The 26191-nt window shown below is 44.2% G+C and overlaps 1 protein-coding gene across 3 annotated transcripts in view; it reads right to left on the bottom strand.

Moving 5' to 3' along the window:
* Nucleotides 1-705: 705 nt before the first annotated feature.
* Nucleotides 706-26191, bottom strand: part of PTPN11 (protein tyrosine phosphatase non-receptor type 11) — an 81554-nt gene continuing 56068 nt past the window's right edge. For 2 of the 3 annotated variants that reach the window (XM_035017041.1, XM_035017043.1), the window contains 7 exons: nt 22599-22730; nt 18494-18660; nt 17477-17544; nt 16827-16978; nt 7318-7430; nt 5394-5495; nt 706-4713 (listed from right to left, as the gene is read on the bottom strand). In XM_035017041.1, coding sequence (XP_034872932.1) covers nt 5426-5495; nt 7318-7430; nt 16827-16978; nt 17477-17544; nt 18494-18660; nt 22599-22730 — 702 coding nt within the window. In that variant the 3' untranslated portion in view covers nt 706-4713; nt 5394-5425. The remainder of the gene's footprint in view (nt 4714-5393; nt 5496-7317; nt 7431-16826; nt 16979-17476; nt 17545-18493; nt 18661-22598; nt 22731-26191) is intronic. The other variant, XM_035017042.1, reaches the window with a different exon arrangement.

Below are 26191 nucleotides of genomic sequence, written 5' to 3'. Positions count from 1 at the left end.
TGTCTCAGTCACCGCTTGGCCCGAGTCTAGCACACGGGAGGCGTCTGGCATTGCCCAGGGGCTCCCTATTTTGTGAATGGCTAGAGGACTGGTCTCACCACCAAAACCAGCTGAATCTGACTGATAGGCGTTAAGTAACTCGGTTGAGACCGAGAGGACAATAGTTGTTTCACAGTGCAAATGAGTAATATGAATCTCTCCTTAGATTTACAGCAGAGAACTGGGAACTACCTGTTTTGTTTCTTGTAAAATGGGTTTCTTTCTGCCAATGTTCATGCAGTGCTGTCAGAAGCAGCAAATGGCCTTGTTTGCTTGTGGCCTAAATCTATTCTCAAGGGACAAGCTGGTGTCCTGTGGTATACAATTTACTCCTACGAGCCTCCTCCGTCATCTGCTCTCCACATCCCCACCTGGCACCATTTACATTCAGTTTGTATGTTTCCTGATCATTTCCTGTATGTTTTACAGACATACTTTCTATTCGTTACTCCTAAGTTCTTGCAAATAGAATCCCCTGCCTCCCGAAGCTATTCACTGAGTGGGTGCTCAATAAATGCTTGAGGAACTGACGCATGTATTCTGTATTCCGAGTTATCCTCTAGATAAGAGCTGCTAAATGTCAGCATTTGGCCGGTAGAAGAGGTTGAGTGACCTATAATCCCAGTTTTTCCTGGACATTTCCAATGACGTAAATGACCAATACCATAATATAAGAAAATGGTTTTATTCCTAATTCTTAGTTCCCATACAGTTTACAAATACACGTTTACTCTGATAATACGGCTTTGCAACCAGCAACGCAGTTGAACTAACACCCATAAATACAGGTGGGGAGACCATTAACATCCACTAATGTTTCTCTACATAAACTATTCTTTTCATGTCATTTTTTAAAAACAATTGCAAACAGACTACATAATACGTGGGCAAAAAGGCAATGAAGTGAATGTCTTGAAACACTAAATGTATAATAAACAGTGCATATTATCAACATTTACATGATTCACATCAAAATGATGACATCCTAAAATGTATTCCTTTTAAAGGATAGATTTATCAATAAAATATTACATATCTTTTAATACTCTGGTACAATACTTCATATAATGCAGGAAAATTAAATGTAGGTCTAGTCATCAGCTTAATAAAGGATCCTTTTCCGTTAGCTTTTATTAATAAAAGAATCACAATTATGTCATAAATAAACAGGCAAATTATTAATTACATGATTTGAGGTTTAGGATGAAAACTTGTAGAAATTAGTTTGATATACAGTAAAGTTATACAACACACTAAAACCAACTGTTTAATATTTTTGCCTTGTGTGAACTGCCCATAGTGAAAAAAGAACAAACTTTTCAATGATGGAAGATACAATAAACTGTATTTTGGAACTTATTTTTCAAGAGGAAGAGGGAGAAAGGTTTCAACAACATTAAGGGCTAATACAGATCCTAATAAAGGCATCTTGAAATCAGGGAGGCCATGTGCTTGCTATATAAAACTTTATTGCCCCAACAACATACAGAAAACAGAAACTGTACTGGGTGTGTCCTTATGTCTACAGTCTAAGTTCCCCTTATGGATTAATAAGCTACAACAAAACACTTCACAATTGCATACTCTTTCCACATTCCCCCCAAACTAGAAATAACCCAGGATGTCATATTAGTTCTTCAGATCCCCAGTAAAATAGCCCCTAAAAATAATCTTGATAATCTTCTTGGCTGTTCCAAAGCAACTAGGCTCCATAAAGAAAGTACAAACACCAAGAAAGTCATACGGCAGTTTTCTCATCCCCATTTAGCCGCATCTGAAAAGTCACTGATTCAATGGGAGAGAGGTCCGTGATTTTCAGGAGGGTCACACACTGGAGGTGAGGTGTCTTTTTTATTTATTTATTTATTTTTAAAAAAAAGCTCTTAAGACTCTGAAATTTGTTTTAAAAAAACCCCAATACCATGTGTCAGATAATTTCTTCACCCCAAATATAAAACCCTATGCTTATCATTTTAAAATACTCAACCAGCTACAGGATATTGTGCAAATTTAATGTCTACCAGCAACCCGGGAGCAGCCTGCATCCCTGTATCTATCACACCTACTTGCCAGGTAACCTGATTCAACCTACTCAAGTTCTGACTGCGCTGGCCCCGCGCCCTCTGACCTCCTCACAAACCACCTCTTTCGAACTTTCATTTCCACTACTTTTTAACACCTGCACCTCCAGCTCCCCACATCTTCACGGCCTCTCTCCCTGACTCCAACTCGGGGAGAGCAATCTCATCTGAGAACCTGCAATCCCCTTTTCACCAGACACACGACAAACCTCAACAACCTCGGGACTACTGCAATCTTGTCTTGGCAGAAGTTTACATAACATGATAGTTTGCTGACTTCGTGGAGGGAAATCTAAATGAAATCAATGTCCTGTAACAAACAAAGCTAGCCGAGATCAGGCGTTTCTGTTCCAAGCACAAAACAACTTGATCTTAAGCTACAGGCAGAGACGTTAATGCAGCACATATATTTGTACAACCAAACCCTTGTATGCTGGTGAAAGACTTGGCCCCCAAAGTCCAGAGTCTCAACTGTACCACAAAATCAAGGCAAACTAGAAAATTTCAATGTGACAATGCAATAAAAAGAACAGGACTCAAGATCGTTGTTGCACATACTGAACTGGAATCTCTTTCTTTACAAGCTTGACAAGAAGACAGCAGTTATTGACATTCCCCTTAGAAGGTAATTACCTCTGGGCCACACCTGCGTTCTAAAGCCATTCTAGGCTCAATGGGGGGGGGGGGGTCAATGTGCATTTTATCTGTGAAAATGGCAGCGAAGGCAGTCCCCAAACTACCTCAAGTTTTCACGGGAGGTAAAGACCTCAGAACAGAAGTACTACCGGGGCTGGATCGGGAGCCAAAGTCAGAAGAATCTGCGTGAGGAGACCGTAACCTTATGGCCAAGTCACCGTGGCATTTTATTATCTTTACAAAGTCAACCAATGACACTTCCACTGAAACATACTCACTGAAGGCTGATTCCACACACAGGGCAAAGAGGATGTCTTTGGAGAAGGCACTTCAGGTAGAACGGTAGCAAATCTTACTGCTTGATTAGAACCAAAATGAACTACTGCTAATTCAGTCTGAGGCAAGGCCTCATGAGGAGCACCCCCTCTGGGCTGCAGCCTGCCTGAAACCACGGGCAGGGAGGAAGCACTGCCCTCTGCGGGGGGCCCCGGGACAGGGTAGTTCTGCTTTCAGATGCTCTGCCCCCTCAACACATCCATCCTTACGAGACCAGTTTCCCCAAGTGATGGCTCAGAAAATATGCTCAGAGCCAGCAGAAGTGGTTCAGGAAGCTTCTAGAAGGCCCTCTATTTCTCAGTTTGACTTCCAGCTTACACCAGCTATTGGAAGCAGCTTCCATTTCCCAACGTCACCAGCAGCTTCTACTTTTGCTAACAACTGCTGTTTTCCTGTGACACTGGTTCTGACAGCCTATTACTCTGGGGGGCCCCCCGTGAATCACACCTCTGCTTCATGCGCTCGTGCCATCCCCCCTTCCTGAATCTGGGCTGGGCCTGTGATGCTCTAATCAATAGAGGGCAGCAGAAGTTCTGGGTTTAAGTCTTAAGAAGGCCTGGCCATTGCTGCTTGATACCCTCGGGAGCTCTGAGCTGCCATGTAAGCGGTCCAGCTACCCTGCCGGCGGGGCCCCTTGGAACCATCGCATGGAGGAGAGGCCTGGGGACCTGCAGAAAGCAGCCCAGCCACCCCAGTGTCTTTGGGCGACCAGCTGACCACACGGGCAACACCAGCGAGAGGACAGGAACAGCTCAGCTGAGCCCAGCCCAGACTGAAGAAGAACAGGGAGGAGGCAAACAAAAGAAGTATGGTTTCAGCCACTGCATTTTGGGGTGGTTTGTCACCAACAATCGATAACCACGACACTGGTTGGTTATCCACAGATGCGCTTTTTCTAAATACAAGACGATGACTCAAATGAAAAGAAAACATGACAAACATTTTCCCACCACCTCCTTCTCAGCCAACAGGCTGAATGGTGACTGGCGATCCGCTAAGAAGAAAACACACCTTTTCTCCCAAGTTTCCATGATTCTTTTTTCCCATGATTTTTTAATGGCAATGCAAAGGTAGAGAGTCGACTTCTGACAGTCCGGGGCCACTGGCTTAATGATCATTTAGCCAAAAAAAGAGGCCATCAAATGACTTTTCCACTACTGGATAAGCAATGATAAATGAAACTGTTCTCACTCCCACGGGATGTTGTCACCCTTCCCAAAACGTTTTTCCTCTTAGAAGTGCCCTGTCATCCCTCACAAAGAGAAAAATAATTGAATTTTTAAGGTTATAAAAAGAGAAGAAAATGCCAATAAGTAGAATTTGAATCACTGTCATCTGTAAAACACAAGAGCACAATTAACTGCTTCCTCAATTTAAAATAAAATTCTATGAAATATAACACTGTCTACATTGTAGAGACGATTTCTTCTTATCTGAGGAAATGAGTAATTGGTAATCAGGTATTGTTGAGTTAGAATACAGTGGTCTTTAAATGGTTTCGAGTTTTGCTTATCCAAAGGTAGTCAACCACAACACAAGCCTTCCAAATTCAAATCATTCTTCACACATACTTTCTTGCGTCTGGTCTTGATCTTTTTAGGGAGAGGGTAAAGGTCCACATCTGGGGAAGAAATAAGTTAGAATTTTTAAGGAGCACACATCTAAAAGTTTCTCAAGGCATTAAACCATTTTTCAAGGAGATGGACAGCTTTTAAATACACTACCCGCTGCAATGGGAATTTCACCGTGCAATACTGAAACTGTGAGTTTCCAACACACATCACGAAGTGGGTCACTGTCTACAGAGGTGACTGACAGGGAAGAGGCGAGAGGAGTTCCCAGCAACAGAGCTCGTAGGAGTGTGGAGGTGAGAGGGGTGCAGGCCCAGGGATGCCAGGGCCCTGGGTCAGACAGCCCGGCAGGGGCCAAGGGGGATGACAACTCGGGCATCCTGGTGCCGACCCTCCAGAGCTGAGTCCCCCCGCTTCCCGGGTCCCCACAGATCATCTCCCAGCATCTCCCAGGGGCACTGACATCTACTCTTGCTCACTGGTACCAACCATCGCTCCACAATGAAGTACCAGCGTGGCCCCTCCCAGAATTAATTCTGTATTTGGTTTCAATCCTTAATGAACTTGAAAATAAATCCAGCTTAGAAAAAAGGAGCTTAGGAAGAGAAAAAAGAGGCTGGTTCGTAAAACTTCGTCACGGTGCCCCTCGCTAGAATACTCACAAACGATCTGCCTGCTTAAAAACACCACAAGTGATATCAACAACCGGTGAGCGCCTCCATTTAAATACCTAGGTCTGTGCTGACGTCCTGGTGGGTGTTCTCATCTGAAACTTTTCTGCGGCTGCATCAGACCCACGTTTTCATAGACTCTAGCATTATCTTCTCTCATTCTGAGAAGAAAAAGAAAAAAAAAGAAAGGAAAGAAAACATGAATAAAAACGCCGACCATGCTGTCCAAGCTCGCATGGTATTTATAAAGCACATACTCCATTCTTTGAGGACCCGATACGGTGCAGACACAGGCCCCAGGAGTTGCGTTCTAGGACGGGCTGTAAGACATAAAACATACAGCAATATCAAGCTCAAAGTGGAGTAAGAGCCTCGAGTCCCCGTGCTCTCTGGGGTTGGAGGAAAGCGAGCCTTTTTTCTGGCGGGCAGAGCAAAGGAGGCCTATATGATGAGGCCTTTGAGTAAGACCTTCAAGCCGGTGAGACGCGAGCACATAGAAAGGACAGGTATTCGTTTCACGCAGAGGGATCCTAATGGGCAAGAGGTCCAAGGAAGGAAAGTGCAGGAGCAGTGAGACCCACAGACCCATGTAGCCCCAAACCCAGCTACATGAAGGGGAACAATGAGGGTGAAGCTCAGTGGTGGTGCAGGGCCCTGGGATGGAGGGCCAGTGCATCCGAGGCCAGACTCCATTCTGCTGAGCAGGGAGTGGAGATCAGAGCAGTCTTAGGGGGACAGGGGACCCGGCAGCCATAGATGCCACTCTGAGAGGAACAAGAAGGGGCTTGGGGTCCGGGGTATCCTGCGTTACACCCTGTAAGGAACATGGTGGGAGTGGAGAGGCAGAGAACCTGCCGCACGGCGAGGCCACTGGCAATAAGGGAGTCGTCAGAGTTCATGAGCTCTGCCAATATTCGGGGAACGCTCTCTGGCCAGGACTCAGAGCCCTGACGAGCTGGTGCCAGGGCAAATGACTGCAGATAGCAATTTAAAATACCAACTTTCCCCATCAGTCCACCGGGAAAGGAAAAAGCAGGCAGAAGGAAGAGGCAGCTTGGTGGAGAGAACACTTTTACTGTATAATTTCATTTCAATGTTAACTAGAAGCCAAATGTAAATACAAGCCTCATATTTGCTATCTAAAACGTGTATATAAAGTATTAAAGTCAGCAGGGCTTTAAAAATTCACATCAGAAGCAAACAGAGATAAGACTCTTGGGGGAAAATAAAAAGTAAATGTTATACCACAGACTACCTTAGAATATAGAGAAAAACAATAATTTACGACTGCGGTTCACATAATCGATTTAACAAATGTTCTCCTAACACATGTTTTAGCTTAAACAAGGGGTTGGCAAAGTTCTTCTGAAAAGGATCAGAGGGTAAATAGTTTAGTCGCTGCAGGCCATACTCAGTCTCTGGCATATAATATTTTTTGTGCTGCCGTTTTTATTTTCATTTTTTTTAAATATAACCCCTTAAAAACCATTCGTGAGCTGTACAAAAACAGGGCATGGCCAGAATCTGTCCCGGGGGCTGTAGTTTGCAGACTCTTGGTTTAAAGGCTCAAAGTAGATGTCTGTTCTCTGTTGACCAGAAAATTAACAGATCATGACGGTGTCGAGACATTAATGGTCAACTTATTTACTTTTACTTAGCAAAGAGTCTTAACCAAAGGGGTGTTACCCACTTTTGTTGTCTATCATTAACAACAGAAGTTATCCCCACCCCATAAAAAGGAAAATGAAGATTCTTCTTAGAGAACCACCACTTGATATACCGATAACCTCACATAATCAGAAATAGTGTACCAATCGGCCTTTGGTTTAGGTGAATTAAAATTTAGTTCAGAAAGCCACTGACACACTCACCAATCAGCTGGGCAACAATAATGACAGGCTTGTGCTGCAAAGACCTGCTGTTTTTTAAGCTTTTCTATAGGATTGTGTTCAGGTAGCAAGAATGTCCTTCATTATTACTTACTCTGCACAAGATGGTGTTGGGGTACAAGGCGGGAGGGGACTCTGATCTCCACTTGTCTGGTCCGTTAGAGAATACTTAATATTTGTGTATTCATGCCCTTTCCTCTTGCTTTTCTGAAAAGTGAAGATTGCATATATGAGGAATTGGACTTTTTTAAAGGGAAAAAGAAGCAAAGAAGGCATTTTACCAGAGAGAGACGGACAGACAGGCAGACAGAAAGGCTGGACCCTAAATAATGATATGTTGATCAAATGTCAGGGAATTCACCTCAATGTAAGTAACACCGTACAAGTGAAAAGTACTTTTGAACCATGTAATTCAAAAGCACAGAGTCATGCATTAACAACTGAGTATATTAAATCAAATGTATCTCTTTCTGAGCTAAGAGAGAATTCTCACTTTCTTTGCCACATTAACATCTAATCATTTCATAGTTCACTTGCAACACATTTAATGATTCTCAGATAAACAGCTGGGAGAAGAGTTCCAGAAATAAGTTCACTCCAAGTAAAACTGGCCCACAGGTACAGAGGATGGTAATGCTTTAGCGTCTCTTCCCCGCCTCCCACCCAGAAAAGACCCTAGCACCTTTAAAACTTCATTTTTGGCTCTAATGATACTCTTGAAAAAAAAAAAAAAAATTGGCAAGGAAAACCAGCAGAATGTAATCTCATTACAGATGCAGAGTGAACTGTATTTGGTAGGAGTCCCGGTTAGATGATTTATCACTCTTCACTCTTAAGTTCACCTAAAAACAACCAATTCTGAAAATCGAACCCACCAATCATCATTATATAATGTTGCCTTCATTCTAGGATTATTCAAGAAAACCAGCAAATATTAGAAAGCGTGCCCACATCAAATACTGACGTGTAGCAGAGACTTCCATTCGGCGCTGGGAGAGGGTAAATTGGTGCGCTCTTAGTCTGAACTCGCAATACTGACCAGTTAGTATCCAGTAATAACAAAACTATATTCGACAACCTTGAACATTCGCTTCTTGAGAAACTCACACACAGAAGCCTAGAAGGGCTATGAAAGGATGTCTAGTGACATGTTATTCTTAATAATGTCTACACCAAGAGAATGAATCAATGTGATGTATTCCTATCATGAAATAATCTGCAACAGTGAAGAGGAGCAACAAAAAGAGAGACTGTGTGTGTATCAAAACAGGTGTCATAATCAATGTTAAGTGGAAAAACACAAATTACAGAACAATAAAACAGTAAGATACCATCTGGCTAAACATTTTAAACGTATCAAACAATGTTATCTACTATGTGTAGATTATTGGTATTTGTATTTTAAAATATAAAAAGAGACTGCAAGCAGGGGTACCTGGGTGGCTCAGCTGGTTGAGCGTCTGACTTTGGCGCATGATCTCTGGTCCTGGGATCGAGCCCTGCGTCCAGCTCCCCACTCAGTGGGGAGTCTGTTTGTCCCTCTCCCTCTGCCCCTCCCCCTGCTGGCACTCTATCTCTCTGTCTCAAATAAATGAATAAAATCTTTAAAAAAAAAGATTGCAAGCCTAGTGATTGCCCTGGGGTTCCAAGGATAGAAATGAGGGGTGCACTTGGGCTGACAGCTGTACCTGCCACATTTGATTGCTGTTATAAAAGGAAAAAGAGGGGTGCCTGACTGGCTCACTCAGAAGAGCGTTTGACTCTTGATCTTGGGGTCGTGAGTTAGAGCCCTACGTGGGGTGTAGAGATTACCTTAGTAATAAATAAATAAGTAAATGGGAAAAGACTTGGGACGAAATGTGACAAAACGTCCAATTTAGGTATAGTACTATTACTTTAAATTTTTTTCAAAATGAAACATAAAACAAATTTAAATTCACTGGTGAAGGTTCTTCTTCCTCTCCTTACTCAAAACTCACCCCAAAACAGTAGAAAATCTTATTTCACATACAACAAGAGTTGTTACGACTCTAACCTATAAATTCTAAAGCATCTCTGCGACCATATGTGAACATGGGACCAAAATAAAAAGGCAGCTGGACAGCCTAAGAGATTCCCTGTCTGACTCTCCACAGAAAAAGCCTGACATGAACAGGCAGCTAGCTGCTTGCTGTCTGCCTCATCGTGCTGTCTGCAACCGTGTGGAAAAGGAAGCGTCCTGAAGGACGACTGGGTGCCCGGGCCCCTGGATGACCCCATGGAGCCGAGCTGCCCACTTCCTTCCCAAATGGCCTGCCAGCTCAGATTTTTACGTTAGGAGAGAAGTGAGCTTCTATCTTGTTGAAGCCTCTGTTATTCAGACTCTGTTAAGGCAGCCCAACCAGTTTGTTAACTGACCAAGCAGCCGTCACGGAACTTACAGTCTAGGGAAGAAGTTGCAGAAAAGAAATCCAAGGAGAAAACGTTTTGCTTACTCTACACAGTATTTTAATGTTTTGAACAACTGTTTTTAAAAATCGGAAGGCCTTAAAAAGCAGTCACAGATTTTTAGCACTGAAATACTGACTTCCACAGGAAACATTTTTTTTTTTTTTTTAAGATTTTATTTATTTATTTGAGACAGAGAGAGCACATGAGAGGGGGGAGGGTCAGAGGGAGAAGCAGGCTCCCTGCCGAGCAGGGAGCCCGATGCGGGACTCGATCCAGGGACTCCAGGATCATGACCTGAGCCGAAGGCAGTCGCTTAACCAACTGAGCCACCCAGGCGCCCAGGAAACAATTTTTTTAAAGCTAGAATTTAAAATGAAACATGAAGTGGAAGACCTGGCAGAGAACATCACTTATTTTAAAACTTATTCTGGACAGTTGGGCACCGACTCTTGGTCTCAGTTCAGGTCTTGGTCTCAGGGTTGTGAGTTCAGGCCCTGTGTTGTGATCCACACTGGTGTGGAGCCTTATTAAAATAACTTAAAAAAAAAAACAGGGGAGCCTGGGTGGCTCAGTCGTTAAGCGTCTGCCTTCGGCTCAGGTCATGATCCCAGGGTCCTGGGATCGAGCCCCGCATGGGGCTCCCCACTCAGCGGGAAGCCTGCTTCTCCCTCTCCCACTCCCCCTGCTTGTGTTCCCTCTCTCGCTGTGTCTCTCTGTCAAATAAATAAAATCTTAAAAAAACAAAAACCTTAATCTGGAGTTGAAAAATCCTACCTTGTTTTTTTTTTAAATAAAAATGTGAAATATACAATCAGTAAGTTGAAGCATAAGCTTGCTTTCTACTCAACACTTTTTTTAAAATTGTGGTGAAAGGAAAACAACAGATAACATGAGATGTAGGCTCTTGACAAAATTTGGGGTGCAGAGGGCAGTACTGTCAAGGATGTGCGATCGGTGGGCAGCAGGCCGCCAGAACTCCTCCGTCTCATGTGACTGAAACTCTATACCCGCTGAACAGCAACCCCCATCTCTCCTTCCCTACTACTTTCTTGAAGGGAAAAAAAAAAAAAGTACTTCTACATAAATTACAAAAGAATTTTCTAATGGGGAATACTTAATACAAATGAGACAGGAATTATTTCAATGAATTAAGTCATTCAAAGAAAAACATAAAAATGTTGGAGCTTCTTAGCTTATTGAGAAAGAACAAGAAATAAAACTGATCCACAAATCAGATGAGTTTATTTCTGAGTACTGTGACAGCCCAGGCTGTCCATATAGAACAAGAAAAAAATCTCAGGGAATAGGGGTTGTTTTGATTTTAGGGGGGGCGGAGGGAGACTTGTTACAGAGCCCTAAAAAAATGGTCTGAAATTGATCTATCCTTCACCTGGATTCAAGGACACAGCAGAGTTACCAAACTATTTGTAATATTTATAATAAATCTTACGGGCTTGACAGTTGATACAGTCAAGGTTGAGAGGAGGGTCCAACCACAAGTCTCAAAAATCATCTGGCATTAAATATCCTGCCATGTGAAGTAATTGCAGTCCATTCTTAAACTGTAAATTACAAAAAAAAGCCTGTGGTGCCTGGCTGGCTCAGTTAGTAGAGCATGCGACTCTTGATCTTGGGGTCGTGAATTCGAGCCCCATGTTGGGCATAGAGATTACTTTAAAAAAAAATTAAGACTACAAAATAAAGCATATATTAATTAAAAAAAAAAAAAGAAAAGAAAAGCCCCAAAGCCAAGAGCAGGAAGAAAGGATCAAATGAAAATGCTCTAGGGGCATCTGGGTGGCTCAGTCGGTTAAGTGTCCAACTCTTGATTTTGGCTCAGGTCATGATCTCAGGGTCGCTGAGATCAAGCCCCATGCCATTCCGTGCGGGGGGCAAGAAGCCTGTTTAAGATTCTCTCTCCGTACTATGGACTCCAAGAAACAAACTGAGGGTTTTAGAGGGGAGGGGGGTGGGGGGATGGGTTAGCCTGGTGATGGGTATCAAGGAGGGCATGTATCGCATGGAGCACTGGGTGTTATATGCAATGAATCATGGAACACGACATCAAAAAAAAAAAGATTCTCTCTCCCTCTCCCTCTGCTCCTCCCCTCCCCTGCTTGTGTGCACATGCACTCTCTCTCTCAAAAAAATAAAAAGAAAAGAAAAAACAGGATAAATAGAGAGAAGAGACAAATCTTCCTTACAAAGGAATTCTAAATAAGTTATGTAGAAACTACCCATTCTAGAAGCTGGAGCTTAATTCCTCCCCTTCCTTTGGGTATGGTCTGCACTAAATGACTCACTTCCAAAGAATAGAGTAAGGACAAGGAAAAAGAGTCACTGTTACAGTGAGAGAAATCTGGCAGACACCACCTAAGCCTAGTGATGAAGGTTAATATCCCCAGGCCATGTTGTTATCAGGTGCCCCTTGAGTGATGAGAAGGGCACCTCGCAACTCACCTTATTGGTACTCTGCCCAAAAATCCATTACTCTAATCAAATCACGAGAAAACATGAGACAAACCCACACTGAGGGGCATTCTACAAGATACCTGACTAGAACTCTTCAGAAGTGTCATGGTCATGAGAAACAAAGACTAAGAAACTAGTACAGACCCACAGGGGCACTAAATTCAACGTGGGATCCTGGACAGGATCCTAGAACAAAAAAAGGACATTTGTGGGAAAACTGGTGAAATCCAAATAAATCGCAGAGCTTAGTTACCAGCAATACATCGGGGTTAATTATTTAGTTTTGATAAAGGTACCATGGTTATACAAGATGTTAACGTTACAGGAAATGGATGATGCACACATAGGAACTCTGTATTATCTTTGCTACTTTTCTAGAAGTTTAAATATTATTCCAAAATAAAAAGTTAATTTAAAAAAACTATCGGAGGGAGGAGAGTATGTGTGTGTATATATATATATACACCTCATATAATATATAAACCTCATATAAATATGAGGTTGTAGAGCAAGGGCTCAACTAGAGCACGAATTAATTAGCAATTAGCCATACAAATAATGCTATACCAGTACAAATAAGCACAGCCAGTACCCAGATCTTGGCTTCCAAATACCACTCTACAATAAAGAGAATCAGGGCCCCTATGAAAAACAGCTGGGAAAGTACAGGATGAGTCTTCATATTCTGGTGTCAAAAAGTATAAGGAAGTGAGATGGGGGCGCCTGGGTGGCCCAGTCGGTTAAGCGGCTGCCTTCAGTTCAGGTCATGATCCCAGGGTCCTGGGATCGAGCCCTGCATCGGACTCCCTGCTCAGCAGGAAGTCTGCTTCTCTCCCTCCCTCTGACCCTCCACCCTGCTCTTGTTCTCACTCGCTCTTTCTCTCTCAAATAAATACATAAAAAATCTTTAAAAATATAAGAAACTAAACAAATGAATGGGGGGGGGCAAACAAAGAAACAAGACTTTTTTCCCCCCCAAGAAACAGACTCAACTACAGAGAACACACTGATGGTTACCAGAGGGTGGGGGATGGGTGAACTAGGTGAGGGGATTAAGGAGGGCGCTTGTGAGGAGCACCTGATATTGTACGTAAGAAGTGCTGAATCAGTAAATTCTACACCTGAAACCAATTTTACACTGTATGTTAACTGGAATTTAAATAAAAACATCATTTTAAAAAAAGGAAGTACTTAAAAATAGGAACTATCAAAAGAACGCAAGAACCAATTTGAACAGGTGCCCAACTAGCCAAATTTGGGACAATTTAAGCAACAAAATAAATAGTAATGAACTATCACCCATTCTGACATGAATGAATGAATGATGAATGAATGAATGAATGAATGAGAAGGGAAAGCTCTTCCTTAGAGAAGGCTCCCACCTAATAAATGAAAAGGGAATTAAGGTCTACGGCCATACCACCCTGAACGCGCCAATCTCGTCTGATCTCGGAAGCTAAGCAGGGTCAGGCCTGGTTAGTACTCAGATGGGAAAAGGGAATTATGGACGTAGGAAATCACCACTGGGCAGATATCACAGGACTAATTTTTCCAGGCAAGAATAGTGAATACATGACATGTAAAATCAGTGGGCAAAAGGTATGATGGAAAGGAGGTTATTTATATAGTCTCATACATCTTCCTGTAAGATATTAATTAAAAAGGGGGAAATCGTCCCTGTATGGTGGAGAAAGAGAACATTGCCAGTCGATGAAATGCATCAATAGAGGTGCTCCTGATGGGAGGTATCAGGATGCAACATCACTTCTGTGCCAGGCCTGTCAAAAACACAAGACCTGAATCTAATCGAGAAAGCACATCAGACAAATCCAAATTGAGGGGCATTCTACGACATAACTAGCCTGAACGCTTTAAAAATGGCAAGGTCGAGGAAGATGAAGACTGAGAGACTGTCCCAGACGAAAGTAAAGAGACTTGACAACCACATGCACCAGGGGACCCTGGACCACAGAAAGACCGGAGGAGGACAAACTGGCAAAATTTGAATATGGTCCGCAGATTAGAAAACAGTGCCGTATCAATGCTAGCTCCCTGGTTCTGCTCATTTCACGATGGTCAGGGAAAAGAATGTCTTCATTTCTAGGACACACACGTCAGAGTATTAAGAGGCAAGGGCGCACAAATGGTGGCAACTTAGGAGCATTTCATTTTTAAAAGTACATATTGTATATATAGAGAGAAAATACAAATGAATGATAAAGTGTGTTAAAATGTTAACAGGGTGAAGGGAATTCCATACACTGTTTTTGCAAATTAAAAAAAAAAATTTAATATTGTTAAGTGGAAGTTAACAAAGAAATCTACTTTCAAGTAAATGGCAGAGTGTGGGAAGAATCCTTTATAAAAACTTGAGAATTTTCTCAAGCTCGCCTCACTTGCACCTTCCCCTGGACGCCCCCCTGTCTCTGCTTCGCCTCCTCCTGGTGCTACTTCCTGCTTCCATCCCCGGGCTCACCACCCCTGAGGCACTGTCTTTTTTCATTTACCCTCTTTGGCAAATTCCTTCAATCCAGAAGGTCCTTAACTCTTTAGAATTGTGGAAATGATGGTATTTAAAAGGATTAACCAATGATCCTAAACGAGTTTCATTCTTTTGCTTAATTTAAAACTCAGGCAGCTTCACTGTTTAAGGAACATGTTCTGTTTTTGTCTAGCTCCTCCCGACCCCCAAAAACAGCAGTGATAAAGATATTTTTAAAGGAGCTCCTAAATCCAAATTACAACTTGAGATTTAGGGTCAGAGAGACTATATATGGTAATGAGAAGATGTGAAGTGCTATCAAGGATGGGAGGGGAAGGCCCTCAAGTCGCCAAAACAAGAATAAATAACAAAGCTTCTGAATGAAATAAAGAGAGCTTTTCCCCCAGCTTTTCTAAACAAGATTGCATTATATGCCTCAAGATATTCCTGAATTTGTACCAACTGTGTTTATACTGTTTATAAATACTCTTTGTATTTATTAGGAGGTCCTTCTCTTTGGGGAACTTTATGCTTTAACTATTCCTGGCCCAAATTCAGAATAACTGGAAGACAAATACAAAATAGCCTATAGTGGGGCACCTGGGTGGCTCAGTTGGTTAAGCATCTGCCTTCAGCTCAGGTCATGATCTCAGGGTCCTGGGATCCAGTCCCACGTCAGGCTCCCTGCTCAGCGGGGAGTCTCCTTCTCCCTCTCTTGCTCCCCCTGCTTGTGCTCTCTCTCTCAAATAAATAAAATCTTCAAGAAAAGAAAGAAAGAAAAAAGAAAATAGCCTGTAGTAACCATCTAAATATTTCACAACACTTAACGATAACACCAAGTCAGATTTAAAGCACTAAAGGTCAAAACTGGTACTTTGTTGATTATTTGACCTTACATATCTATACATACATACACTATTGCTGAAGATGTTTTTGTACAATAAAACAATCTGGTGTTTGGGTTTTTTTTTTAAGATTTTATTTATTTATTTGAGAGAGAGCGGGGAAAGGAGCACAGGGAGAGGGACAAGCGGGCTCTGCACTGAGTGCAGAGCCCGATGCCAGGCTCAATCTCACAGCCCTGAGATCATGACCTGAGCCGAAACCAAGAGTCGGATGCTTAATCGACTGAGCCAACCCAGGTGCCCCTCTAGTGTTGTTATGTGAACTGAGAACCTACTAAGCTAACTAACAGGTATCTTACTTTGGTTAGCCAATCTTTGATAATGTGGCTGCCATTCTGCTAGGCTGGAAGTCTCACAATTTGCCAGCAGGTACCATTCTAAGAAGCCGGGTTCTCTGGAAGGCAATACACAGGGTAAAGCAGGCAGGCAGGTATCCGTGCTGTTCAGACACTTCCTTGTCTGCAGCAGAGCAGCGGGGCTGAGGGGGGGGGGTGGGGGGAAACGCCCAGATCCCCAAAGGAGCAGTCTCCTCATTTTCCTCCTCTCAGCGTATTCCTAATTAACTCAGCTTTGTGTCTGTTATGAATAGCTTCAAATGGAAAGGATCCAACTCCACATTCTTCTTCATTATGCATGGCTTATTAAAATTGAAGTTTCACTGTTTCCAACTCAACCAAATTGATGGTTCAAACTGCTGTGTGCTATGAAGAGTGAAGCATTCGTTTAAAAGATGGGATCCAGATAAAGACAGTCCGGATCTAAACCAGAACAGGCTGGAAACTTCGAGGCTTTCAGTTCCAAACTTACCGTGTGAAAGTCCTGGGGTCTGTCTGGGAAGATCCTAACCTTTCCATGGGGCAGTTCCCCAATCTGCCAGGCCAGAACGACAGCAGCTACCTCCCTAAGCTACCCCCTACTGAAATATCAGAGTTGTGAAGAGAGGCCCTTCCTGGTTGGGAACGAGTTTCCCATTCCCAAACAATGGCAGCTGTCTCTCAGAGGCTCATTCTGCTCAAAAGGAGAGCATATCTGACTGAGCTGCCCAGAAAAGAAAATGAAAATCTCACGGGGCGCCTGGGTGGCTCAGTTGGTTAAGCGACTACCTTCGGCTCAGGTCATGATCCTGGAGTCTCTGGATCGAGTCCCGCATTGGGCTCCCTGCTCAGCAAGGAGTCTGCTTCTCCCTCTGACCCTCCCCCCTCTCATGTGCTCTCTCTCTCTCATTCTCTCTGTCTCAAATAAATAAATAAAAATCTTTAAAAAAAAAAAAAAAGAAAATGAAAATCTGCACTCCAGCCCCTCCAGGATTGGTACCTGCTCTTCTTCAATCCTGCGCTGTAGTGTTTCAATGTAATGCTGGACGGCCATATAGATGAATCGGTACTGTGCTTCTGTCTGGACCATCCCTGACCTCTGAGACCGCACCATCTGAATGGTTTTGGGAACATCGATGTCACAGTCGACGCCTGCAAAGCAAGCACCATGAGGCACTAGGAGAAACCGCAGCGCTGGGATGAAGTGGTGTAATGCACAACTTTTAGCAGACTCAGAAATAGAGCAAATTTAGTCTTTAATGTTCTAACTGAACGTGTTCCAATGGCTACAATGGCCTTCTGACCGATACAAATGATTCCAGAAAATTACCTGAGAAAGTGTCGGAGGTCGGGACCCCCTCACTTTCCAACCCCATAACGTCCAGCCAGGATGAGGTGGGTGGGCAGAGACCACCGAAGCACATTCAACAAAAGTCCCTGGCAGTGGAACCCATAGCTCCTAAGCTTTATTTTATGTCAAAAGCTCAAATAGAATCAGTTTTGTTCTCTCGTAAACATACTGAAAGTCAAAGTCTTCAGCCCAGATTTTGTGAAAATGTTTTAACATTCAAATTCTCTCCCCCGGGCTATTTTCACTAGCACATAAACTAAAAACAGGAACTATCGCTTCTTGCCCTCCAGATGACCTACCTTTCTCTCTGATGATGTCAATAAGGATATCAATCACAATGAACGTCCCTGTCCTGCCGATTCCAGCACTGTGGGCAGAAGGACAAAGAGCAATGACAATGGAGTCGTTCATGGGGGTTTCAGACTCAAAACCAAGCTACTAATATTAACAGAAACAATGTCTGCTCTTGGGAGTATTTATAAGATTGTCTATTTGAATAGATTAGCTAAGAGCACAGGGCTTTGGAGTTAGTCCAACCTATACTTGGAGCCCAGCTTCTCCAGTACAACGTGCCTGAGGTAAGTCCCATACCTCTCTGACCCTCAGTTTCCTCGTCGGTGAAATGGGGATAATGGTACATACTTCACTAGGTTGTTGTGTGGCTCAAATGTCAGTAATGTATGGAAAACACTAAGCTCAGAGGCTGGAATGGAGCAAGTGCTCAATAAACAGTAGCTTTTAAGAAAGCGAATAGTTTCACACGCAGCTACTTGCCCAATGTATGGATGAGCTTTGGGAAACTAAACTTTCCCCGGTATAACCACGAAGCCCAGACTTGGGTGCCAGCAGGCTGTAAACCGTGGTAGAGGCCACGGGCGGGGCTCCAGAGCCTGGGTGGGGAGTGGTCCAAATCTTTTGAAGCAAACAAGTGTCTTATCGGGGGGGAAACGTATCCTATTTCTGTGGCAGAAGAGAATAGGATCACAATCAAAGCGATGAATTCTAAATCACCATATTTTTTAAAAAAAGCAAAAAACACAAGCAGACATTACTAGACTATGTAAGGGCTCCCTGAGGATAAGGATCAAGTTCACCACCCTCTGCCCGGCCACCGCCAATACCTGGCAGTCCCGTAGGACCCATGAGAAAAATACTCTGGGGTCAAAGTGTCCCTTAATGCAGTTTATGCATGCCTCAAACAGAGATTAAATTTTTCTCACAGTTCAAGAAGCTGGGGTGAGTAGGTAAAAGCAAGCCCTAGTGGCATTAAGAGCTGGGCCAGGCTGCTGCCCAGACAGGGGGCAGGGGCCGGTCACCTGCAGTGAACTACCACAGGCCCTGCGTCCATAATGCTCTCTTGCTTATGGTGGACCTCCTCCAGGAAGTCCAGCACGCCCCCAGGGTCACTGGGCACTCCGTGGTCCGGCCAGGTCCGAAAGTGGTATTGCCACACGGTTCTCTCTGTATTCCCCTGGAGTAGAGCCAAGAAAAACCAGAAAAGAATTAAATAAATCAAGGGGTTGAGGAATCACCCAGCTCTGATCTTGCCCAGACCTGGGCCAATGGAGCAGGCCAGCACCGAATCTCCTCACGCTCCATTTAAAACTCAGAGGAGTTTCCCAATCACGTCCCCTTTTGGAGCTGGCTGAGCAATCCTGAAGGCAACTCTTTGCCTCTGTCCTAAGAACCGAAATGTCCAGTTCAGCAATTAGCTCCTCAGGAAGCTATAACCTGAGTCACCTTTCTAAATCCTCGGTAGCAGGCAATGTCCCCGTTCCTCATCATCCGTGTGTAGTCCAACTCAGGGGGCAACTGAAGCCTCTGGACCTGGGGCTCTCTTCCCAGCAGATGAGAAAACAACTATCCTCTCAAGACACGTGTTCCTCTTTGTCTTTTTACACCCAGCCCTCCTCCCCTCTCCCAAAACATCCACTTCTATTATTACATCATAGTGTTTTAACCTTCTGTTCAATGCAAAGTAGATAGAAAGACAAGCTTTGTAATCAGAAGGCTGGGTTTAGGCCCAAACCCCACCATTCATAATCACTGTGGTCTCCAGACATCTCTAAGCCTCAATTTCTTCATTTGCAAAGAGGAATAATAATCTCTCTTGCAATACCACTGAGAGGGATTAAACAAGACCAGTTAAACACATAGCCACTCCTTGGCAGCAATAAGAGACTCAGCCACCAGTGCTCTCCTGAGGAGAGGGATCATTAACAAAGGTCAAGACTACAGAAGACCAAAAGCACCACGTTCTGGGTCCACCCAGATGAGGTCGCTGTAGCAGCACTGTTGACTGCCCCATCTTCGTCCTCTGTAGCTGAAGGAAATCCAAGCTACTGATGTTTTTAAAGGAGATTTAAAAAAGGAAGAAAAAGAAGCCAGTGTCCACTACCAGTGACCTTCAGGACATCCAAGGAATCTGAACCACAATTAAGATCTTTTCGTGAATCATGTGCATTTAATTTACTGATATCACGATAAAAATTTTTCTTGATGTTACCAGTTAGCTAAAACTCAGGGGCTACACAGGAAGGACAGTCAGGGAAGGAGAGCCAGCTGCCCAGCACAGCCCTGCTCCTCCTCCTTGGTAAATCTCTGTCCCAGGAGATCTCTGACCCAACCCCTCCCTACTAGGAAACTTAACGAGATCATGTCACAGCACTTTAGAAAAAAATGTAATGTGTTCTATAAAAAGCAGTTAACATGTAACCAATAATTCTGGAGAAATCACCTGTTCTATGACGGCACCTGAATCCACGGGTATAAAACACAAACCCAGATGCCAACATTTCCTGTACCTGATGCTTAAAAACCACTGTTAGCACTAAAACTGAAGAAACATCCACCTGCTACTCAGAAACACCTGATAACAAGCAGATGGGCGGTTTAGCCTAAAACTGAACAAACCTATGTGGAATCTCTGGCCAGTGTCCTCTAAATCTCTTCCATTTCTGCTTGACAGCTATGTTTTCCCAGCCTCTCTCTCAGTCTCTGCAGCAGAGTAAACCTCCCCCTACCCCACCATCAGCAGAAGCACACCCCTGCTAACATCAGAAGTTCCAGCATCCCATCCTGGGCCACAACCGCCCAGGCTTCTAGCTCGCTTTGGTCCCCTGACCACCTCATGGAGCTCAGCAGACCAGTGAGCCCTCTTCCACTCTCCACCCACCTCCTCCTGCCCCCACTGCTCCTTGTCGGGCTTGGAGTCTGCGTACTACTTTTTTTCTTTTTAAGTAGGTTCCACGCCCAGCATGGTGCCCAACATGGAGCTCAACCAACTGAGCCACCCAGGTGCCCCCCCTCCATGGTGTACTATTCTGACAATCACCCTCCACTCTCTCTCCATCCACTGCACCCCTGAACAAAGCCCCAGGCCTGGACAAAACCAACCACCCACCTTCTCTGTTTTATACCCGAGGAACAGTGTCCTTGGAGAAAAATCACACCAGGGGATTGGTGTCGCTAAATGTTCAAGTTCACCAGCTCAACTGGGCATTCAGCACTGCCTAAAAACTCGCTGGATTCCTCATCACCTCTACCCATTACTACTGGATACTTTTCCCACTTTCCAAGGATAATTCGTCTCTGATTCCCTTCGAATGCCAGTTGATGGCCTTGCCTCATAGAGAACATTGAGAAATTGCACGTCGGCTCCTCTATCTGCATCTGTGGTCACCTCCTCCTCCTTCCGTCCTGCTGCCATCCATTCATCCACGATGCACTGGAGCCCACCTCCCCTCCTCGGCCATTCTCCATTCCTGCCTCCCTGGCCTCTTCATTTTGATGTCTCAAAGGCATCTCACATTTTACCTGTCCAGGAGGTGTTCATCCTTCCCTCCCTTCTCAAATCCAGTGCCACCAACCCCACGCTCAAGCTAGAAAACTGGTGGTCATCCTTAACGCCACCCTTGCCCCTCGCCCCCCATCCACACCGTCACCAAACCCTTCCCACCTACTCCTGTTACCTCCAGGCGGTCCTCTTCTGTCCACGGCCCTGCCACCACCGCACCACCTTTCACTTGGACGATTCAAGCCCTGCCTTGCTGCACAGCTTCTGCCCGCTCCTCTGCCCTCACCGCAGGGCCACTCACACTGCGTTTGGTTCTCCCCCCTCCTCCTCCAACAGCCCAACCATCCCCACGTCCTGCAGGTGCCGCCTCAAGGCATCTGGCACATGGTCGCTCCTCTTCCATTTATTCTGGCATTTTGTGTAATATTCATTTCCAAAGGCAGGAATAAGGAAACAAACAAACGTACAAACAAAAACCAAGTGCTGGAGGCCCTGGGATCTGACCTGGAGAGGAGGCTGCCGGACCCACACCACCCAGCAGCCTCCTAGCGGGCCTGCTGGCCACTCGGGTCACCCGGCCCGGGCCTCCCCACCCAGGGCTGTCACACACCTTCCTGGCACGCAGCTCTGCGTGTGCGTTCTCCTGGAGGGAGCCTCGGCCACAGGCACCCAGCTGCCTAACGCGCAGAGTTCACTGTTCCGAACACGAGAGTTAAGACTCTTCCCGCCTTGGTCCCCACCTCTCTCAGGCTGATTCCCTCGATTCGCTACTTGCCTTTGTTCCCCATAAATCCCATTTCCCTTCAGTCTGCACATCAGGGCCAGGGCTCACAGTGACACCTCCACCTGGGAGGCCCTCTCTCCATCATCTTCTCCAGTGGAAACCTCACCCAGAAAAGCCCAGCGTCTTCTGAAACCGCCTCCCTGATGCCCCAGCTGGAAGGAAGCCCGGCCTTCGCAACATCCCACGGCACATGGCTCTGGGGCACAGCTGTCTGAGCGTGTGGCTTCTCGCTGCTACACGATTTCAACTCCTCAAAGACTTCGTTCATCTCTGGGTCCCCAAAAGACCCGGAAAAAGTAAGCCCCCTCGAACCACAAAATTAAAATGAATCTAAATCTAACCCTGCTCTGTGAAGGCGGTCACCCCCGTGACAAACTTAAACTACACGCAATTAAGATCTGAGGCCATAGAATCTGATCACGAAACAGGCCTCAGGGGCTTTGCAGCCGCCGCTCCCGCTGCTCGGAACACTGTTCTCCGGACTCTCTGGATGCCTGGCTCCCCCGCCTTCAGCTCAAGTGATACCACCTCAGAGAGGCTCTCCCTGATTACTCCATCTCAAGTACCCAGTCGCTTCTAACATAACTTCCTGCAGCCTTCGCAGACGGAACACCATCAGAAAGCTTAGTTGGTTGTTTACTTTTTAACCTTCTATCTCCCCAGGCTCTTTGGGGGCAGGGATTGCACCTGTCGTGTTGGCAATGTACCAGTATGCACCTGGTCCATAGAAGGCACCCGATAAATGGCATGAATGCATACAAACACGAGTAACTGCATGACCTTGGATTACTGCATGCCAAAACCAGTTACCGAAGTCCCTAAAATACGACAATATACTTACTTGTCCAACTTTTGAAAGTTTAAGTTCTCTTAATGTATAGTCATGAGCAGCACTTTCTTTGACGTTCCTAACACGCATGACCCCATATTCTTTTAGAGCATACTCGTCAGGCCAGTATTTGACACATTTACTCTGAAAGGGATCAGAGAAAAGACAGTTAATCTCTCTGAACTCTGAAATTAAAAGCCTAAACCAGAGGAAAATAAGTATTTGGGGAAAAAAATTATTCAAGTCTTGCTTAATGAACAATATTCGGAAAATGGCCTGTCTGGCATCTGGTGGATTTTCAAAGAAAAGGAGAAAAAAGTTCAAATAAGAAAAGCAGGTGCATGGAAAGCTTGCAGAGTTGTCTGGTCTAAGATGCATGTCAAAGGACAGTCAAGGACTGCTCATTTATCTCTAAAGAAGCGAAGATGCAGAGTGAGGGACTAGCTGGTTTGAGGGTTCTGTCTAGCAATCACTGAATTCTGACTTCCAGAGATCTGCCAGTCACTCTGCAGGGAAGGCAAGAAAGCAAGCACTCTGGAGGTGGACGGGTTGCCCAAAGAGCAGACGGTCTGGCTCACTTCCGCACCCATGCAGGAGGACTCCATGCCTTATCTAACCCAAGTGTGAACAACTCCAGCACAGCAAGGCAGCCGGTGGGGTTTTGAACCAGCTGCTTCTTCTATATCCAGATCCATTTGCTACCTACTACACACGTCACCTTCGCTTCCCTGGGTGCCTGGGAACACCGAGCCTGCAACAGCTGCTGGCTTCAGAGCAGACAGATTGAAAAATATGGCACCAAGTAAACCATTCTTGGTACCAAAGAGGAAGATATTGGCTCAATGAGAGATGAGTCTGTATATATTTGGTGTCCTGGGCAGAGAATGTTTTCGTGTTCTGTTTTTTTCTGGGAGCAGACTTTCCACAACCACCAAGACACCAGTATCAGCAAGAGAAATTTAACTCTTATACTAGGAAGACAGAGAAATTCAGTTATAAAACTATAATTAAGAGAGCTGCTGCAGGCATCCCCACAGTCAACGATTAACTGAAAGAAAAAAAAAACAAACATGGCAGAAGGAAAGTTGAACAGAAGAATTAATAGTGCAACTTTTTTGCCTGGCAATGGTTTACATGGTCTTTGATTTATTATTATTCTGAATTCAGCTTTCCCTGCAGTATTTGGTAGACCCAAATACCTCTTTGACAGATTTGGTACAATTTTTATTATCCCCAAATAAGCACTTTTAATATTAATTGCACTCAGTGCTATTGCTGGCCAATCAATTCTGTGACTGTTGGTTGCTCAGGAGACTCAGCAGAGAACAAAAAATGAAATCTCTCTTCACCCCCAGGTTCCGTGAGGAGAGGTATCCTCCTACGAACCAGATAACAGGCAGGACAGACGGCTCCGTTTTCCTTTCTATACTCAGGACAGGTGACACTCATCTGAAGCAGAAACTACGAAGACATTTTAACCTGTCCATCAAACACCTCATGTTACTGCAGGAAGGTCTGTTTCACAATGACCGGATCTGGCCTCTAAGGTTTTCAGAAGCATAACGACTAGCTAGCAAATGATGAAAATCCTACAAAATCAATGTGCCCTTCAAAACGGAAAGGAAAATTACACTGGGAGCGCCCGACACCAAAATCACCCCTCTATCTTAGCTTTAACTTAAAGGTATGACTGCTATATTCCATGCAAATTTTATGTAAACTAGTTAAAGTATAACTACAAAAGAACTTGGACAAAAATGCAGAACTTTTCCATATTAAAAACCCACATGGGGGCGCCTGGGTGGCTCAGTCGCTGAGCGTCCGTTTTCGGCTCAGGTCATGATCCCGGGGTCCTGGGATCGAGTCCTGCAACGGGCTCCTTGCTCAGTCGGGAGCCTGCTTCTCCCTCTCCCACTGCCCCTGCGTGTGTTCCCTCTCTCGCTGTCTCTCTCTGTCAAATAAATGAAATCTTAAAAAAAAAAAAAAAAAACAAACCCACATGGATGGGCTCACTTTGGGATAACACACAGAAATGTCACTCAATGAGATCTGTCTGCTTCTCTGTAGGTGTGGGATGTTACAATTTTTAAAAAACCTGAAGTGTCATGAAGAGTGTGGGGAGATGAGTACTTGACATAGCAGCTGGGTGGTGGTTGGAGGGGGCATGCTAGTACAACCACTCTGGGAGCAGTCTGGCCGAATCACTTCAAATTTACAACACAACACGCATACCCTATGACCTAGCATTCCTTTTGTTGACATCTAACCTAGAGAAAACTTGCCATACAAACACAAGCAAGAATAGGATTATTCACTTTAGCACTGTTTGTTAAGAGCGAAAACTGAAACATTTAAATGCTCAATACATGGGGCGCCTGGGTGGCTCAGTCGTTAAGCAGCTGCCTTCGGCTCAGGTCATGATCCCAGGGTCCTGGGATCGAGCCCCACATCGGGCTCCCTGCTCCGCGGGAAGCCTGCTTCTCCCTCTCCCACTCCCCCTGCTTGTGTTCCCGCTCTCGCTCTCTCTCTCTCTGTCAAATAAATAAATAAAATCTTTAAAAAATAAATGCTCAATACATAACAGTGAAATAACCTATGGTACGTCCCTACTATGGAACATAATGCAATTACTAAAAAAAAGGAAATAGGCCACTATGTACTAACAGTAGGTGTTAGAACATTCATTTGGGTGGGGCCCAAGATGCACAATAAAGTTAGTGTATGAAAACACTTTTACATACAGTATTTTTCAGAAAACAGTACTATATACTTCCATAGGCACACATACATTATATAAGTACACGCATACACATAAATGCAGGTACGTAACGCCTACGGTAATGCCTCTCATACATGTATGTATGTATGTACGCGCCAAGAAGATCGCATCACACTGGTAACAGGGATTTTAAATGGGTGGACAAGGGACAGTGACAAAGGCAACTTTAACCGTAACCATAATGTGTTTGGATATTTACATGAATATACTGCTTGAATAATTCAAAGTAATGTTTAAATGCTTATGTGTTGTGATAAGTATAATTTATATGACCAATGAAATCACTATTTGTTAGTACTCTAATCCCCTGAAGGAACCAGACGGGCCTTCTCACACTCCCTTGGGGACCTCTGCTCCTGTATACAATAGAGTAACAGGGTCTGGATTTACCTTCCCACCTTAAACAAGTAAAAAACAGGAAGAATGAAAAGACATACATAACAGAATTAATAACAAGGACATTAACACAGTTATTACAAATATACTCCACATGTCCAAAAGGCTTAAGTTAAAAAGAGAGACACAGAAGACATTAAAAACAATGACAATAAAACTTCTAGAGATGAAAAAGACAATGTCTCCTATGGAAAACACACTAAATAGTACTAACAGCAGGTGACACACTGCAGAAGAAAAGATTAACTTAAAGACACACAGCAAAAGAAACTATCCAAAATTAAACAAGGGGGAAAAAAAGACAACGGCACAAAATGAGCAAAGCCTCAGTAAGCCACAGGACAACGTCAAGCAGCCTAATATACGTGTAATTGGTGTCCTGTGTTTGCAGAAATAATAAACATTTCCAAATTTAGAGAAAACTATAAAT

Source organism: Mirounga leonina, unplaced genomic scaffold, assembly GCF_011800145.1.
Source record: "Mirounga leonina isolate KUSES-001 unplaced genomic scaffold, KU_Mleo_1.0 Mir_171, whole genome shotgun sequence".
In the NCBI taxonomy this organism is placed as follows: Eukaryota; Metazoa; Chordata; class Mammalia; order Carnivora; family Phocidae; genus Mirounga; species Mirounga leonina.
The sequence above is the reverse complement of the archived record's forward strand: the minus strand, read 5'-3'. Positions and strand labels throughout refer to the sequence as shown.